At 43.2% G+C, this 18709-nt stretch overlaps 1 protein-coding gene across 20 annotated transcripts in view; it reads right to left on the reverse strand.

The window, feature by feature from the left end:
* Window positions 1–18709, reverse strand: part of TSPOAP1 (TSPO associated protein 1) — a 235225-nt gene that overhangs the window by 109027 nt on the left and 107489 nt on the right. For 13 of the 20 annotated variants that reach the window (XM_075854078.1, XM_075854076.1, XM_075854070.1 and 10 more), the window contains 2 exons: window positions 12295–12423; window positions 11995–12171 (listed from right to left, as the gene is read on the reverse strand). The exons of the other annotated variants lie outside the window; for them this stretch is intronic. In XM_075854078.1, coding sequence (XP_075710193.1) covers window positions 11995–12171; window positions 12295–12423 — 306 coding nt within the window. The remainder of the gene's footprint in view (window positions 1–11994; window positions 12172–12294; window positions 12424–18709) is intronic. 20 annotated transcript variants of the gene reach the window in all.

Genomic DNA, 18709 nt, shown 5'->3' on the forward strand with positions numbered 1-18709 from the left:
CTTCCTCTCTGCCTATTCCTGGCATGATGCAACTGTACATGAATGGCACGACGATCCAATTTTGCAAATGTGATGTTAACTTCATTCAGTACACCATACCTGACAGGGTGTTGAGACCAGGAAGAGTACAAAGGCTACAGCTATAATGTAGAGATTGTTAAAGTGATGTACATTTGCCTCTGTGTCTACTAGAATGTTATTTTCTTAGTAGTTTACGTGTAGTTCTTTTAAAGAAGAACTACATAAGTGCTCTGGTGATCGGTGCAGGTCCAGTGCTTGGGACATTCAGCGATCACACACTAAATAGAGGCCATCAAGGTAAAATTACGTAAAGCCCCTTTAACGTTAATAATGTCTTTGCACAAGAACATATTTAACTTTTTAAAGATCAGGCTTATTTAGGACAAAGTTTTGTTCCTTTTTACTACTCATCATTCCAGTGCTCAGAAATTTTTAGTTTAGGCAGCTTTAGGCCGAATTCAGACGAATGTAGAATTTAGGCCGAATTCAGGCGGCCGTTGTTTTAACGGCCGTCACACGTACGCATGTATTTCAATGGGGCCGTTCACACGGACCATGTGAAGGGTCCGTTGAAATATTGCACATGTTCTATTTTAACCCGTTTTCACGGACTCAAGTCTATAGGGATCCGTGAACATGGGACTCGCACGGGTTCAACTCAGAGGTGAAAAGCGGCAGTTTTACACGTCTGAGTTTGCACTCGTTTGTGTGAATCTGGCCTAATTCTGGTTTCTTAAGCAGCATTTTGAAGTACCTTGAGGTACATATACATTTGCGCGCTATTTATATTATACAGAAAATGGTTTGAATTTATGAAATAAAAGTATTCCAGATTTTTTCCCCACATTTTATAACATTTATATTACAGGGTTTTAGGTTTCTAATGCCTTTATGTGTATTTTTTATTCTCATGGTAACGAAGGCCAGGGCTGCACAAAGAATTTTTGTAGTGCTACTGAATGATTTTAAGGCTGGGTTCACGAGCATGTTACGTCTGTAATGGACGGAACGTATTTCGGCCGCAAGTCCCGGACCGAACACAGTGCAGGGAGCCGGGCTCCTAACATCATAGTTATGTACGACGCTAGGAGTCCCTGCCTCTCCGTGGAACTACTGTCCCGTACTGAAAACATGATTACAGTACGGGACAGTTGTCCTGCAGAGAGGCAGGGACTCCTAGCGTCGTACATAACTATGATGCTAGGAGCCCGCTCCCTGCAGTGTGTTCGGTCCGAGACTTGGGGCCGAAATACGTTCCGTCCATTACGGACGTAACATGCTCGTGTGAACCCAGCCTTACTCTTGAGTGATAGCTGAAGTCCACAAGATTGCATGCAACTCAATATATTAATTTGGACTACAGCTGTCGCTCAAGAGTTAAAATCGATCAGAAGAACTACAAAAAGTCTAGGGGCAGCCCTGGCCTAATGCAGGATGCACTTTAATTTAAAATAAAAATGTTTGGGGCATTTTAGTTTTATTTTACATTGTATGGCATATGTTAAAATACCAAAACATTAGCCTAGATATAAAATATATCTAAGCTACTATTAGGACAGCTTTAATTAGCTGTAACTTATTCATTTTAGTACCATAGACACCTCAAATAACTTTAATGACTGTACAAACATTCAATTTCAGGTACATTTTTAGCTTTAGAGAGGACTTTTACCAAAGCCAAACCTACTTAAAAGCCAGCAGGGGGCTGACAAGTACAGTTCACGGTGTTCACACATGTATAAAAGTCTTAAGAATTTTTAGAAAATCATCTTCATCAGCCCTTGGCAATCTTTGGGCGATATTGCTGCTTTCATCTCTACTGTCACAAAACAGCTGAGAATAGAAACAAAATTGGAGCAGCATGTGAAAATTAAATTTTACATCCGAGAGAGATGCCTAGCAACTGTCATCCATAATTACATAAAAAACATATACAATACAATATTCTCCCCCTATATACAAATCTAATAAATACTTTTCTTTAGTGGTCTTTATATAAAGGATTACACAAGATAATCAATGCACAAGGGCAAAACCGACCTGTGGATCTAGAGATTTCCCTTAAAAATATGAAAAGCACTTCATGAAATACAGTTAAAAGGATGATGAAAATTACGTAAGTAGACATATTGAAAAGTAGTCTATAATCATAATCTTTAACCTGTTAGTAACCACCCATAGGTGTTTTACAGCGGTCACTAATGGGCTTTATTCAGATGCATTAGTATTTTTACGGCGCTGCATCAGAACAAAGCAGCGCCGCCGGGAGGAGGAGGACAAGCTCCCTGCTCTCAGCTACCGGAGGTAAATCAGCATCAATCCCGCCTGTTTAAAGAGGCTCTGTCACCAGATTATAAGTGCCCTAACTCCTACATAATCTGATTGGTGCTGTAATGTAGATAACAGCAGTGGTTTTCATCTTGAAAAATGATCATTTTTGAGCAATTTTAGCTTTATACTAATTTGTTTCTTAATAGACAACTGGGCATATTACTTTTTACCAACTGGGCGTTGTGAAGAGAAGCGTATGACGCTGACCAATCAGTGTCATACACTTCCCATTGTTCCAGTCCATTGTTACAGTGTGATTGTGCAGTGAAAGAAGCCGGGCTGGAACAATGAGAAGTGTATGACACGGATTGGTCACTGATTGGTCAGCGTCATACACTCCTCTGTACAACGCCAAGTAGGTAAACACTCCCAGTTGTCTATTAAGATGCGGTGGTCAATAGCAACCACTGCATCTCAGTGGTTTTAGAGGGAGGGGGCTCCCTCTCTCACCCCATCGGCACACCTACAATGCGATCGCAGGGTGCCGATGGTGTTTATGGCAGCCGGAGGCCAAACAAAGCCCCCCAGGTCTGCATTCAGTGAATGCCTGTTAGGCCATGCCATTCTCTTGCCTTTTGGCTTCCATCTATGCTAAGGAGTGACGAGTTGTCTGCTCTGACACGTTAGTTGGAATACCAGCGTTGTATTCGGCTGCACTAGACTGCTTCACTGTGCACCACCTGGTCATCAGAACGATTCTTGACATACTCCTGACCCCTTTAGTCAACAAGTTGTTGACGTTGACAGGATACTTTGCTGGTTGTTTTTATTTAATCACACCATTCCTCCACAATTCCCGACTAGTCTAGGACTGACTACCACACCTCATTCAATGTCGCTCAGATCGCTGTATTTTCTCATTCTAATGAGGATTAACACGAAAATGATCCACGGAAAAATTGCTCACTTGATTTTATGCTGCACTCTGTGGTCACGTGTCTAGTTTCCATACAGGGTAGCTCCAATCGTGAAAGGGCAAGTGTCTTTAACCCATTAACGACATGCCACGTACATGTACGTGGCAGCCGTTAAAGGATGAGTATGGAGCGGGCTCATGGGCTGACAACGCTCCATACCTAGTGGATGCAGCCGACACCTAACCCGATTACTTTGATTCCGCCTATTAAACCATTTAAAATGTCGCAGAATATCGTGACCGCGGCATTTAGATCTAGATTTAGTTATGAGGGGGGGCGTCCCCCACCGACGTGCCATCGGCCCACCCACGACACGATCGCGGGATGCCGATGGTTGTCATGGCAGCCTGGGGGCCTAGTGATGGCCCCCGGTTTGTCAACTTTGTACTCCTTTGGGGCCCTGCCTCTGTCAGTATAGCGATATACCGCAATGCATTAGCATTGCAGTATATCATGCAAGCTATCCAATGACCGCTGGTTCAAGTCCCCTAGCGGGACTAATTAAAAAAAAGTAAAAAAACAAACCGTTAAATAAAGGTTTTTTTAATGTTCCAAAAAAATAATAATAAAAAAAGTTAAAGTTTTCCTTTTTTCTCCTTGAAGCAATGTTTACATTTTTAAAAAAAAGTTAACATAACTGGTATCGCCGCGTCCGTAAAAGTCCAAACTATCACAATATAATGTTTAACACGCTCTGTGAACACCGTAAAAATAAATTATGTTGTTTATTTTATTATATATATATATATACACACATATATATACACACATACACACACACATACATATTACTCCTTATCAATGAATTAGAATATCAAAAGGTTAATTTTAGTATTTAAATTCAAAAAGTGAAACTCATAGGATATAGATTCATTACACACACAGTGATCTATTTCCAGCATTTTTTTCTTCTAATGTTGATTATGGCTAACTGTTAATGAAAACCCAAAATTTTGTGTCTCAGGAAATCAGATTATATAAGCCCAACTTCAAAAATTATTTTTAATACTGAAATGTAGGCCTACTGAAAAGTATGTACTGTATATGCCCTCAACACTTGGTCGGGGATCTATGTAATGAATCTACAGGGTGGGCCATTTATATGGATACACCTAAATAAAATGGGAATGGTTGGTGATATTAACTTCCTGTTTGTGGCACATTAGTATATGGGAGGGGGGAAACTTTTCAAGCTGGGTGTTGACCATGGCGGCCATTTTGAAGTCGGCCATTTTGTATCCAACTTTCGTTTTTTCAATGGGAAGAGGGTCATGTGACACATCAAACTTATCGAGAATTTCACAAGAAATGCCTCCCGATCTGACCCCCTTAGACTTTTATCTTTGGGGTCATCTGAAGGCAATTGTCTATGCTGTGAAGATACGAGATGTGCAGCAACTGAAACTACGGATACTGGAAGCCTGTGCTAGCATTTCTTCTGTGGTGTTGCTATCAGTGTGTGAAGAGTGGGAGAAGAGGGTTGCATTGACAATCCAACACAATGGGCAGCACTTTGAACACATTTTATAAGTGGTCAGAAACTTGTAAATAACTCATGAAAGAATAAAGTAACGTTAAAACCAAGCACACCATTGTTTTTCTTGTGAAATTCTCGATAAGTTTGATGTGTCACATGACCCTCTTCCCATTGAAAAAACTAAAGTTGGATACAAAATGGCCAACTTCAAAATGGCCGCCATGGTCAACACCCAGCTTGAAAAGTTTCCCCCCTCCCATATAATATATGAGCTTCACTTTTTAAATTGAATCACTGAGATAAAATCTATCTATATGTAGACTTCCGGTTCCGGCGCTGGGATGTGAGGACGGAGCTGCATGAGCTCCTGAAGCCCTGATCCCCTAACCCATCTACGCCACACACCCGCAGGATATAAACACCCAGGCATTAGGAGGAGAGGTGGGGGACAAGAACCGGGAGGTTTATGGAGAGATATCTCCTCCGGAGCGGCAGCAGAGAGATCTCCTGTCCGGCCGAGCACAGCACACGAGGTGAGGGGCCATCCAAGATGGCGGCGCCGCTGCAGCCACCACTCTCACAGAGCCGGTCTCAGAGCCCAGAAATTCAGAGGGAAATGCTATCGCCGTCGGTAATGACTGACTCACAGATTGATTATCGGAAGCTGGCAATTGAGGTAGCTACCCAACTGGCCCCCGACATCAGAGAATCCTTAATAGCCACAGTCACAACAACGCTCCAAAAACTCCAAAATGAGGTGACATCTCATGGCAATCGACTAGATGAATTGGAGCAGCGGGTTGGCCTCATGGAGGATGAATCAGCAGGGGCACATACCTGCATTAGAGACCTAATGCGAGATAACACAAAACTCAGAGACCGCTTAGAAGATCTTGAGAATCGGTCCAGAAGAAACAATTTAAGGATAGTGGGACTGCCTGAGCATATTAGACCGCAGCTCCTCCAGGGCATCTGCGAGACGGAGTTACCAGAAGCGCTAGGTCTGACCAGATCTTGCAGAGTGGAAAGGGCACACAGAGTGGGCCCCCCTGGTCCGAGCGCCAACGCCAAAGGAGAGCCGCAAAGCAGACCGCGCCAGGTGATCATGCGGTACTTGGATTACAATGACAAAGAGGAACTTTTGCGCACTTTCAGGAACCGCAATACCCCTTTGCATATAAGGGGGGCAAAAGTCATCCTGTTTGCAGATTATTCGGCAGAAGTCACAAGGCGGCGGAGAGCATTTGGAGGGGTTTGCACCTCCCTCTACAAACGCAAAATTAAATTTCAGCTACAGTATCCGGCCACTTTGAGGATCATGCAGACGGATGGCGCCACCAAGGTATTCCACAATCCTGAGGAGGCGGCATTATATGTAGACAAGATCCCTGGACTTCGGGGCCCTAGACAATCGGGAGAGGAGACGGCGAGTCAAGATACAGGAGGTGAAGGTCCCCGTACACCAGTTTCTTCATCGAGGGACTGTACATGGTCAGATATCGCCCGCAATTCCACTTCCTCACCCAAGCAACAACGGGCAGAATCGTCGAAGATGCCACATCGACAACGCTCAGAAAACCGGCTTGCAACCATCCCGGACTGATAAGTATCGCATAGAGGCTCCATGAGCGCATTTGATTGTGCCTTATATATTAATGTGGCAATTGGTTCTGGTGGGATATTATGCCGACAAAATTCCTGCTATAATAGGCATAAGCACTTGTACCCGTGTTGTATAGGAAGCACAACTTATTTTTTGATACTTTAAAAATTAAAATGTTAAGTTCCAATATATCACGAAAAGATGGCGGGAAGGGGAGGGGGGGAGGGGTCACAGACCAGAAAAAAGTGAAGTTATGTATGCCAATTTAAAGTTTGTCTCACAGGAAATGCTGGTGACATTCCTGGATGGGCATTTTGTTGTTAAAGGTTGTGCCAATTTTCTGGCACCGAATGTAAATGTTGTTATTGTAATGTTGGGAGCAATCTGGAGCAGACGCCGCCGGGCGGCTACCAAGGCAGCAAAGCACGCTTGCCTAGAATTAGATATTTATGACCAGTCAATTGTGAACCTTTTCGGAACGCCCACTTTATGCAGCTGACCTCGTGGAATGTAAAGGGGCTTAGGTCCCCTAACAAGAGAATGATGGTACTCCGTCACTTAAAAAAACTCCATACGGACATCGCTCTTCTTCAGGAGACACATTTGGAGGAGAGCGACTTCCACCGCATGAAAAAGTTGTGGGTGGGCCAAGTATACGGCTCTTCAGCTTGTGGCCGTAAAGCGGGGGTACTTATTTTAATAAATAGAAACCTGGTACACGAGGTAATTCATACTGATGCAGATAAGGAAGGGCGACTGCTCCATATTACTCTAAGCACACCATGTGGGGTATTAAGCATTTATAATGTGTATGGACCTAATAGTGATAATATTGAGTTTTTCAATGGTTTGGAAAGGGCCCTTATGTCAGATAATGTCCAGCACAAAATAGTGGGAGGTGACTTTAATTCAGTTTCTGATCACAAGGAGGATAGACGCACACACAGTTCACAAAGCACGGGATCCATTCCAACAGGGGCTCCCAGAAAACAGGACCGAGTGTTGGGACCTCTGATGGAAAGAATACACTTAATAGATCCCTGGAGAAGGGGTAACCCGGATGCCCGGGAATTTACACATTACTCCCACGCTCAACAGTCCTGGTCCAGGATTGACTACCTCTTAATATCCCCAACACTACAACCGAGGCTGAGAGCCGCTGAGATAGGGGACCTAGTGATCTCAGATCACGCCCCGGTACGAGTAGATTTTCAGGAAATATATCCCAGAGGATCAGACTTCATATGGAGATTCCCGGCTCATTTAGCAACTGATGACACCTTTGTGAGACAGCTAAGAGGGTGGTGGTTAGAATACACGTCGACGAATTCAGAACACAGAGATGACCCCTCACTGTACTGGGATACGGCCAAGGCAGTGCTGAGGGGAAGGATAATGGCGTATACTGCCAGCAAAAAACGGGAAATAACACAAAAATTTAATGCTTCTAGTGCTGCACTGAGGGCAACCTATACAGCATATTTGGCACACCCTACATTAGATGCCAGACAGGCCTGGATTCAGGCAAAACACTCTTTTGACGAGTGGGCAGCTCAGAAAGAAACAATATATACTCGAGACTTTGAAGCTACTTTACATAAGTTCGGAAGTAAGGCGGGTAAACTTTTGGCCAATATGGCTCGAGGAAAGCGCTCAGTGCAGCACATAGCGAAATTAAGGGATCATAATGGGCGAGAAACGTGCGATCCAATTAGTATTAATTCCATCTTGGCTAAATTTTATGAGGAGCTGTACTCTGATACATCTTCCCTTCCGCTGACAGACACACTGTTAGACAAGGTCACTTTACCGGTCATCTCCGCGGAACAGTTGCAACTTCTAAATGCCAGGGTCACAAGGGGGGAGGTGGATGAGGCAATAAGAAACCTTAAAAATAGTAAGGCGCCTGGTCCAGATGGACTGACCGGCGAATTTTTTAAAGTAATGCGGGAACAGATTACGGAGACTTTGGTCTCCTTGTTTAACAATGCTCTGGGAGAGGAGGGGTTACCACCATCAGCAGACACATCTTATGTGAAATTATTGCTTAAACCTGGAAAGGACCCCCTACTACCAGGATCATACAGACCCATATCGCTCATAAACGTGGACGCTAAACTCCTTTCCAAAATCATAGCTGATAGGTTAGCGAATATAATGCCGTTCCTCATAGCCCCAGAACAAGTAGGTTTTATTAAAGGTAGGTCGGCGGTCACCAACATCAGGACGGTTCTGGCAGTGCTAGATAGAGTACAGCATAACCCATTTCCGGGGGAACATTCGGCTTTACTTTTACTTGACGCGGAGAAAGCTTTTGACAATGTCCGTTGGAATTGGTTGGATGCTGTCCTGGATAAGATGGAAATAACGGGGGCATTCAGGATATTATTACACCACATATACAAAGACCCTAAGGCTAGAATCTCCACACCAGGCTTTCTGTCTAAACCATTCCGTCTATGTAAAGGTACAAGACAGGGGTGCCCGCTATCGCCACTGCTGTTCAATCTGGCTTTGGAGCCGCTGGCACGTTATCTGGCGTCATCCAATTTATATACGGGCATAAGGGTGGGGGAGATGGAGGTCAAGGAAACGTTGTTTGCAGATGACATCTTGTTATTTCTCGCAGACCCCCTTAAAGATGTTCCGCGTATCTTCCAGGCATTGAACGACTTTGGGAGCTACTCAGGGTACAAAGTTAACACGTTAAAATGCCAGTTATTAGATTTGGGAACGCAGGACCCAACATATAGGCGGTCCCTAGCCTCCCTGGATGTTGAGATGGCTAAGTCAAACATTACTTATCTGGGTATTAAAGTGGGTCGGGCACCCAACTCGCTGTATGATCTAAATTATCCCCCCCTTATACAAGATATCCAAGCAGATCTTCTGAGATGGCACAGTCTACCTCTATCACTGATGGGAAGGAGCTGTTTGGTCAAAATGTCAGGATTTGCGAAATTACTCTACCCGCTCCAGACTATCCCACTTCTGGTCAAGCACTCAGATATCAATACACTCAACTCATCATTTACCAAATTCATATGGGGGGGGAAGAAACCAAGAATAGCGCTCACGAAACTCATGATGAGGAAGGCGGAAGGAGGGGTCAATTTCCCTAACATTCGGGGTTATAACCTGGCCTGCTTGAGTAGACATCTGCTAGATTGGAAACACAACACAGAGTTCCACTCCAATACTAGACTGGAGAGACAGCTAGCAAAACCTTGGGATCTCATGGCTCTGGTACACACAACGTTCACTTGTCTCCCAAAGATCGTCAAGAAATCATCTCTGTTACGAGATACCATCATTGCCTGGAAGGTATTGCGCAAACACTATAACCTCTCTTATCGCATTTCAAAACATATGCCCTTATGGCAGCACCCAGAGTTTGCAGCAGGAAGATCTAACAAACTAATGTCAGAATGGAGGGAGAAAGGGGTAGCGACTCTGGGGGATATGTTCCACGCGCAGGATAAGAGGTGGTTAACCTTGCATGAGCTCCAGAATAAATATGTTTTTGTTCGGCATCAGCACTTACAGTACTTACAAATAGTTAATCACTGTAAAACTAAACTAACGGATGTAGCGGATGAGGTCCCCCCCAACCTGTTTGATTCATGGTTCACGGACAATCACAGACACTCCATTTCCCAATTATATAGTACACTCAGACCAACACTAGTGAAGATGTCCCCGGGGCAGGCCTTTGGGAGATGGGAAAAACTGTTTAATTTACCAGGCATTGAAAAGCATATTGAAAAAGGGCTGGTGGATTTCAGGGCACACGTGCACAACGAAAACTGGAGGGAAACTCATCTGAAGATCATTCACCAAGCAATATATGCATTTACCCTGGCCCCCTCCGCCTCACAACCAGATAGGAAAACGTCATGCCCTAGATGTAATATCTCAAAGACAGACATGTATCATGACCTTTGGGCGTGTGCACATATTCAGCCATTCTGGGGGGAGATAACATCCTTATTGCAGCAGGTGGGCAGGTTCCATGGGAATTTAGGGCCAATGGAGGTCTTATTCCATATACAACATGATGGAGAATTAGAAGAGACAGAAACGACACATTTAGCTCCCATGGCCCATGCCACACTGATAGTGGCAAAGAGGTGCATACTCCAAAACTGGCTGGTAGCTGAAGTACCGACTCAGAACATGGTGGTCCAGGGGTTGAGGAAACTGTTTTATCTAGACCGTATTGGTATATTACAGAATAAAGACACGCAGAGCAAAAAATTTTTTGAGAAATGGAAGCTTTTCCTCACAAAATATTTCACCAGTGAAGAACGAAGGGACATCATAGATCCGTTTACGGGAACGTCATGGTACTTGATTGAAGATCTTAAGGGCACTTTAGGGGCACTGAAAATATCACGGGAGTAAAGCATATATATCCACTGGGATTTCTTTATTCTTGCGGACTAGCTGCCTGAGTTGGTGAACTGCTTCACGAAGCTCCAATTGTTATGTATGCTCCAATTTCTTATTTGTTCTGTGTATTGTTTAGTTATGTAAGTTAGGCAGATATGCAAAGTTATGTAACAATGTTTACAGGAATACCCGACAGGTGGGGTTAAAGGAAGGGAAGGATAGAGGAGATAGAGGAGATGAAGGAGGGCTGATAGCCCATGGGGAATAACTTCCAAGATCAAACCTAGATCAAACCTAGTTTGCTGGGAAGCATTCACTATCACATGTTCATTTATACATTTTTTGTAATGTTTATTATTATGGCAATGCATTACTGTATGATTTGTGTTTTTTTTGTGTGGTGAAAAAATTCAATAAAAATATGTTTAAAAAAAAAAAAATCTATCTATATGTAATAAATCAGATGCAAATTGCTGTTTTTTGATCACCTTTTCGCTCCAAAAAAAAAAAAAAAAGGAATAAAAAGTAGTAAAAAAATAAATAAATCACATGTACCCCAAAATGATAATCAGTAAAAACGACAGCTTGCCCCGCAAAAAGATGAGCCCTCACATAGTTCAATTGAGGGAAATTTTTTAAAAAATTATGGCTTTTAGAATACGGCAACAAAAGTTGTTTTTTTAGCAAATAGTTATTTTTTTCTAAAAGTGGTAAAACATAAAAAAGAAAAACATAAATTTGGTATCGCCGTAATCACATCAACCCGTAGAATAAGGTGAACATGTCGTTTTTAACGCCTGATGGATGCAAAACAAAAACCCCCCAAAAAATGGTGTAATCACAGTTTTTTTTGCTCATTTCACAACCCCAATAATTCTTTTCCAGCTTCTCAGTATATTATGTGGTACAATAAATGGTGCCATGAAAAACTACAACTTGTCCCGCAAAAAACAAGCCCTCATAGGACTAAGTCGACGAAAAAAATGTAAAAAGTTATGGATTTGGAAAGCTGGGAGCAAAAACAAAAAAGAAAAAAAATTAAAATTGGCCGTGTCCTTAAGGGGTTAATAAAGTCGCCATACCATGTACATAATAAGCAGATGTGGTTCATCTGTTAGTCTAGTTTCATACTGTATATATTACAGTTGGCTTGTCAGGATTTAGTATACAATATCCTTGGTGTTGCCAGAACAGTATTTAGAAGCATTTGTGATTACTTCCGTAGTACAATGAACGGTTTCCATTACACTTACCTTTCCACTTGACAGTTTAGTCTGCAGTTCTTGACACTCTTGCTTTAAAGTTTCAATCTGTTTGTCTTTTGCCAATAAAGCACTAGCCTGTTCACTCATATCCTTGGCTCGCTGGCGTGCAAATGCCTTCTTACACAGTTCCAAACTAGCCCCCCTAAGGTGTATTGGAGTGTTGACCTAAAAGTTAACAGAAGGTGATCAAAGTTATGGTTTAGGACATTTTTAGATTATTCATCCACAGTTGTAGAAAAGCTGAAGATTAGTCAACTGGACAGAGGATTTCAAGAAGAGAATACACACCATTTTCAGGTTTGCTTCTTGCAGTTTCTGAGCTCTTTCTTCCAAGCGTTTGGCTATAACTGCAAGTTCTGCGTTTTTTCTCTTTAGTCTTTTCACCTTCTCCTCCGTCTCTGGAATACTGCTTTTTCTCTGAGGAAGTTAAATTGAATATGTCAATATAAAAAATTAAACTAAAGAATGCTCATTAAAAGCTCTGCCTGAAAATAGTGACAACTTAGCTGTGGAATAACAGCACACAGTCCTCTCTCCCCCTGTATGGATTTATATGACCAGAAAAAGGGCGGTTGACTGTGAGCACATCTATTCAGGTGCCCGTCAGTAGTTGCACAGGCATTGCTCGATTTTGGGGAGGTAACCCTATAGACACAAAGTACGAATAAGCTCCTTCACTAACATAGACCATCAAATGGCGGCAAAGAAACCAATCACTAACTTAGACCACCAGTGATGCTGGCATTAATCCCCTTTACTACTCTAACCCATTCAATACACTAGGATACGCCAATAACTCCATCACTAGCCTAGACCACAAGGGTTATTACCATTATCAGTCAGGGTAAAATGTATAGACCACTAAGCTGCCCTAGACCACCAGGGATATTATTATTAATAAAACTCAAGCCATGTCATACCACGAGCAATATTTAATAATAACCTTTAAAGAGGCTCTGTCACCAGATTATAAGTGCCCTATCTCCTACATAATGTGATCGGCGCTGTAATGTAGATTACAGCAGTGTTTTTTTTTATTTAGAGAGAATCTATTTTTACCAAGTTATGACCTATTATAGCTAATGCTAATGACTTTCTTAATGCCCAACTGGGCGTGTTTTTACTTTTGACCAAGTGGGCGTTGTGGAGAGAAGTGTATGACGCTGACCAATCAGCGTCATATACTTCTCTCCATTCATTTACTCAGCACAGCGTGTACTGTCACTTACTTACACATTAATGTTACGTCTTAAGAGTAAATAAAAATCGCTTCCAGCCAAGATGCGATGTCTATTAAACACTCCCGACAGTTCGGTAACATTTGTGTGGGACTTACTCGAGATCACGCTGTCATTAAGTCCCACAGAACCGTTACCGAAGTGTCATGAGTGTTTAACCCCTTCCCGCCGCAGCCCTTTTTCAGATTTTCATTTTCGTTGTTTTCCTCCCCACCTTCCAAAAGCCATAACTTCTTTATTTTTCTGTCGATATAGTCCTATGAGGGCTTGATTTTTGCGGGACGAGATGTAGTTTTTCGGAGCACCATTTATTTTGCCATATAATGTACTAGGAAACGGGAAAAAAAATATTTGTGGGGTAGAAAATGAAAAAAACAGCGATTCCTCCATGTTTTTTTGCGCGCCGTATTTACGGAATTCACTGTGCAATTAAAACAACATGTTAACTTTATTCTGTGGGTCAATACGATTACGGCGATACCAAATATATATAGTTTTTTCTATATTTTACTACTTTTACAAGTAAAAACCTAAGTGTAAAAAATACAATTTATTTTGTTTTCGCCAAATTCCGAGAGCCATAACTTTTTTATTTTTCCGTCAATTAAGTGATACGAGGGCTTATTTTTTGCAGGATAAGCTGTAGTGTTTAATAATAACATTTTGGTCTACATGTGAGGTTTTGATTTCATTTTTTGTGGGAGATTAGGTGACCAAAAAAATAGAGATTCTGGCGTTTACAATTTTTTTTTTACGGCGTTCACCGTGCGGGTTAAATAATGATATATTGTGATAGTTCAGACTTTTACGGACGCGGCGATACCAATTATGTTTATTTATTATTTTACTATGCTCTAGGGGAAAATGGGAAAAAGTTGTTTTTTTTACGCTTAATTTTTGTTTTGTTTTGATAAAAGAAAGCAAAAAACTTTATTTAACTAATTTTTACTTTTTTTTTTATTAGTCCCCCTAGGGGACTTCAACCAGCGATCGTTCGATCGCTTGCACGATATACTGCAATACTAATGTATTGAAGTATATCGTGATTCTGACAGGCATCTATTAAGCCCTGCAGGGCTTGATAGGTGCACATATATGGCAGACCTGGGGGCCTTCATTAGGCCCCCAGGCAGCCATCGCCCCCCCCCCCCCGCGATTGCATTGCGGGGGGCGCGATGAGCAGTTAGAGAGGGTCGCTCCCCTCTTTCTAACGATTTAAGTGCTGCGGTCGCTATTGACCGCAGCATTTAACGAGTGGGATCGCGCTCGAGCGCGATGCCGCTCGTTACTCTGAAGTGTCGACTGTAACAAACAGCTGACACCGGCATCGTATGGAGCGAGTTCACTCCATACTTCCCCTACCCGACTTTAGCGTTTGGATACGTCAAATGTCGGGAAGGGGTTAATAGACATCTCGTCCTGGCTAGAAGCAATGTTTATTTACTCTCAAGACACTTCAGTAACTTTAATGTGTAAGTAAGTGACAGCACATGTGCGGAGTACATGAATGGAGAGAAGTATATGACGCTGATTGGTCAGCGTCATACACTTCTCTTTACAACGCCCACTTGGTCAAAAGTAAAAACACGCCCAGTTTGGCATTAAGAAAGTCATTAGCATAAAGCTAAAATAGGTCATAACTTGGTGAAAATAGATCGTTTTTTTAAATAAAAAATATTGCTGTTACCTACATTACAGCGCCGATCTCATTATGTAGGAGATAGGCACTTATAATGTGGTGAGAGGCTCTTTAAGCCACCCCCAGCTGCCAGTAAACAATATGTATAAATCCATTATCTAGGTCTTCGTGATTGTCATTAAACCATTCAGGCAATAGAAATAATCAAAAATCTGCTGTGGCATTTACATTTGTGATCTACTCCTCTTAGTACCTTCTCCCCCTAAATTAAATGTGAAGGCACTGGTAACTACAAGCGTGCAACACCTAAAATTGTTGAGGTACCCATAGCCCTGGTTTGTTCTGAACACAAGCCCTGCAGAGCAGCTAAAAGAACAGCAATAAGTTTTGTTCTGCTTTTAATACTTAAGGCAAAGCCAAACAAGGAAAAGACAAAACATGTATACTTTCCTCAAAGCTCGCTATCTTCATATTCCACTATTCACTAGACCGTGTTGATGTTTAATAACCAAGTATTAGGGAGGAGGTTTAGACTACCACTTCCCCATATCTCTCATCCAAGAAGGAGTTAGTCTACAGTCATGGCGACATCCATTGCCACAACTACTGCATTAGAAGCTATTAGCATCTGGCCCGACTGGGGGTTGCTTTAAAAGGAGTATTCCCACCTTAGACATTTATGTCAGATCCATGAGGTATGCCATGAATGTCTGATAGATGCAGGTCCCAACTCTAGGACCCACACGTAACTTAAGAATGGTGATTACCCGACCCGGTCCCATCTGGTGAGACGGCCACTGAGAGTTAAAGAAACAGCTGAGCCCGCTTACTGTGCAGGCCACCTCTCCATTCATTCTCCGCCTGGATGCGTGCAGCCGGCTCACAAGGCGAGACTGGGTCAGGTAATCCCCGTTCTCATGATCGGAGAAAGCATGCAGGCTCGGCTGTTTTTGTAATTCCTATAGGAATCAATAGAGGGAACCACGCACCGTCTCACATGGCGAGTCAGGGGTTGAGTTCTGGAGATAGGTGATGGTCTCAGAGTTGGGACCCGCATTTATCAGACTTTATGGCATATTCCGTGAACATGCATAAATGGCTAAGTTGGGAATACCCCTTTAAGGGTGCAAATCACATACATCAGTTGCATCAGCATCAGTTTTTTTTGACTCTCAAGTGATTACAATCTCTGCTAAAACTGATGCAAAAATGTATCAGTTGCCTTCAGGCTTTTTCACAATTTTTACTACAAAACCATCAATTTTTATCAGTGGTCGTTCGTTGTCATCAGTTTTTACCATCCGTTTTTAACACAATGGTCCACCAAAAAGGTAGTCTAGAGTCTGAAAATGTGCCAATTTTATCAGATTGGTGCATAGCTTGTGATAGATTGGATACATTAAAGATTCGATACTTGTGTACCAGGTCAGGGCTCTCCTCTGCACAGCCTCTGCGTGTGTCATATTCAGTGCAGCGCCAAAGCCGGTGCCGAGAGAGAAAGCCCAGAAGGCAGCTGTTATTCACGAACCTCAAATCAGATCTTCGACGCAGCCTTGTGAGCCTGCAAAGGCGCTAAACACTAGCCCTAACTTCAGGGAGTAGTTTGTTTTTGGAACCTTTACAGCTACCCAATCCCACACCACACAGAGATTGCTGCTGTTTCTATTCACATAACAGGGTTCGGGTGTCGGCTGTTAAAAACGTCCGTCTAGGTCCGTTTTGCATCTGTTTTGTATACGTTTTATGTTTTCCGTTTTTGACAAATTTTTAAAAACAGACGAATTTCATGTGTAGATAATGAGTGCCTTCGGTAGATAATGCCGCACTGCCCTCTGTATATAGTGCCTCACACCAGTTGTAAATAATGCCACAGTGCCCTCTGTATATAGTGCCACACACCCCCTGTAGATAATGCCACAGTGCCCTCGGTATATAGTGCCCCACACCCCTTTTAGATAATGCCGCAGTGCCCTCTTTAGATAGTGCCACACACCCCCTGTAGATAATGCCAGTGTCCTTTGTATATAGTGCCACACCCCCCCCTGTAGTTAATGCCGCAGTGCCCTCTAGATAATACCAGTGTCCTCTGTATGTAATGCCACACCCTCTGCAGATAATGTTGCAGTGCCTTTTGTAGATAGTGCCACACACCCCCTGTATATAATGCCACAGTAACCCTGTAGATCATGTCACTCAGCCCACCTGTAGATGGCACCACAGCGCCCCCTGTAGATTGTGCCACACAGCACCCCCTGTAGATTGTGCCACACCCCTCTGTAGAGAATGCCACAGTATCCCCTGCAGATAATGCCACACAGCACCCCTGTAGATTGTGCCACAAAGCACCCCCTGTAGATTGAGCTACCCCGAACCACCCTGTAGATTGTGCCACCCCCACTGTTTATAGCGCTACCCCCTTCCCTTGTAGATAGCGCCACCGAAGCTCCCTCTAGCAGAGGAATCCCCGGCCAGAGCATTGCAGACGCTGTGGCCAAGGATTGCCTCCAGGAGGAGCCCCTGACGCCACTGTCCAATATGGACAGTAACCTCAGGGATTTCCTCTAGGAGCGGAATCCCCAGCCAGATCAGCAACGGATTCCGTAGCCACCGACGTCACAGTCCATATATGGCTTAAAGTAGCGCTGTGCCTGGGGAGTCCTCAGCAAGTGGAGGAGCTCCCTCTGTTCCTCCTCTCTGAACTAATTCTAAAGCAGGGAACGGATGGTTCCCTACTTCAGAATTACAAGCAGAAAAAATGGGACATAGATAACATCAAAACCACAAAAAGGCCATACTTACTAGGTAGGTGGGTGTTTTCACCCACCCACCTACCTAGTAAGTATGGCCTTTTTGTGGTTTTGAAACTACTTCAGAATTAGGTTCATCTGGCCACAGTTCAAATAGATTGGATACGGTGCCGGACCTCCCTGGGAGCCAGACCCAAAAGCGCTGCAGGTAACGCTTTTGGAACTGACTCCTGCACAGGTCCAGTGCCGTATGGAGCCACAACTGATGTCCCCTGTGCCAGGACAGATCCCATAGAAAGCTATGCGATCCGTTCTAGCATCAGTTTCCCTCCGGCTGTTCTGCAACACGCCGGAGGGAAACGGACAGGAGCAACGAACATATATGAACGGCCCCTAAGGGCCTGTTCACATCAGCGTTGCCCTTCCGTTTAGGGGTACCGTCGGAGGTTTCCGTCGGGTTAACGGAAGCTAAGGTTTCAGTTTGCCTTTCCATTGAGGGGTTAACCCGACGGACATCTCCGATGGAACCCTTCAACGGAAGGGCCACGCTGATGTGAACACAGCCTTCGTCTATTAATAAAAATTTATATCTGCTTAGATCTTACCGTATAGATGAGAGAGACCATGAATATAACTGTTGCTTAGCTGCTTCCCTAGTCACAGATTTATTGGGGATTCTTGGAAGAATCCATAGTCAGAAGAAAAAGGTTCTGTGGTCTGAGGAGACCAAAATTGACCTTTCTAGCAATAAAAATGAATTCTATAGATGCCATAAATTCTCACAGTAAAGTATGGTGCTGGTTGTATACAGGGTAATCATGAAGGAAAACCTGCTGCAGTCTACAAAGGAACTGTGACGTTAAAAACTTTTTTGTAAACAACATTCCTACACATAAAAAGAGAAAGCTACACAGGAATAGCCTAACAGTAATTGTTCACTTACAGTCCTCATGATACTAAGAAAAGAGGGGAAATTGCAGTGCCCACATGTAAAAAAGCAACAGAGACTTATCCACAGTCTCAAGGCCATCATTTCTGCCTTTACCAAACATGGCTCTCAAGGGGGTGCATGTCATTAT

This window comes from Rhinoderma darwinii, chromosome 2 (assembly GCF_050947455.1).
Source record: "Rhinoderma darwinii isolate aRhiDar2 chromosome 2, aRhiDar2.hap1, whole genome shotgun sequence".
Classification (NCBI taxonomy): domain Eukaryota; kingdom Metazoa; phylum Chordata; class Amphibia; order Anura; family Rhinodermatidae; genus Rhinoderma; species Rhinoderma darwinii.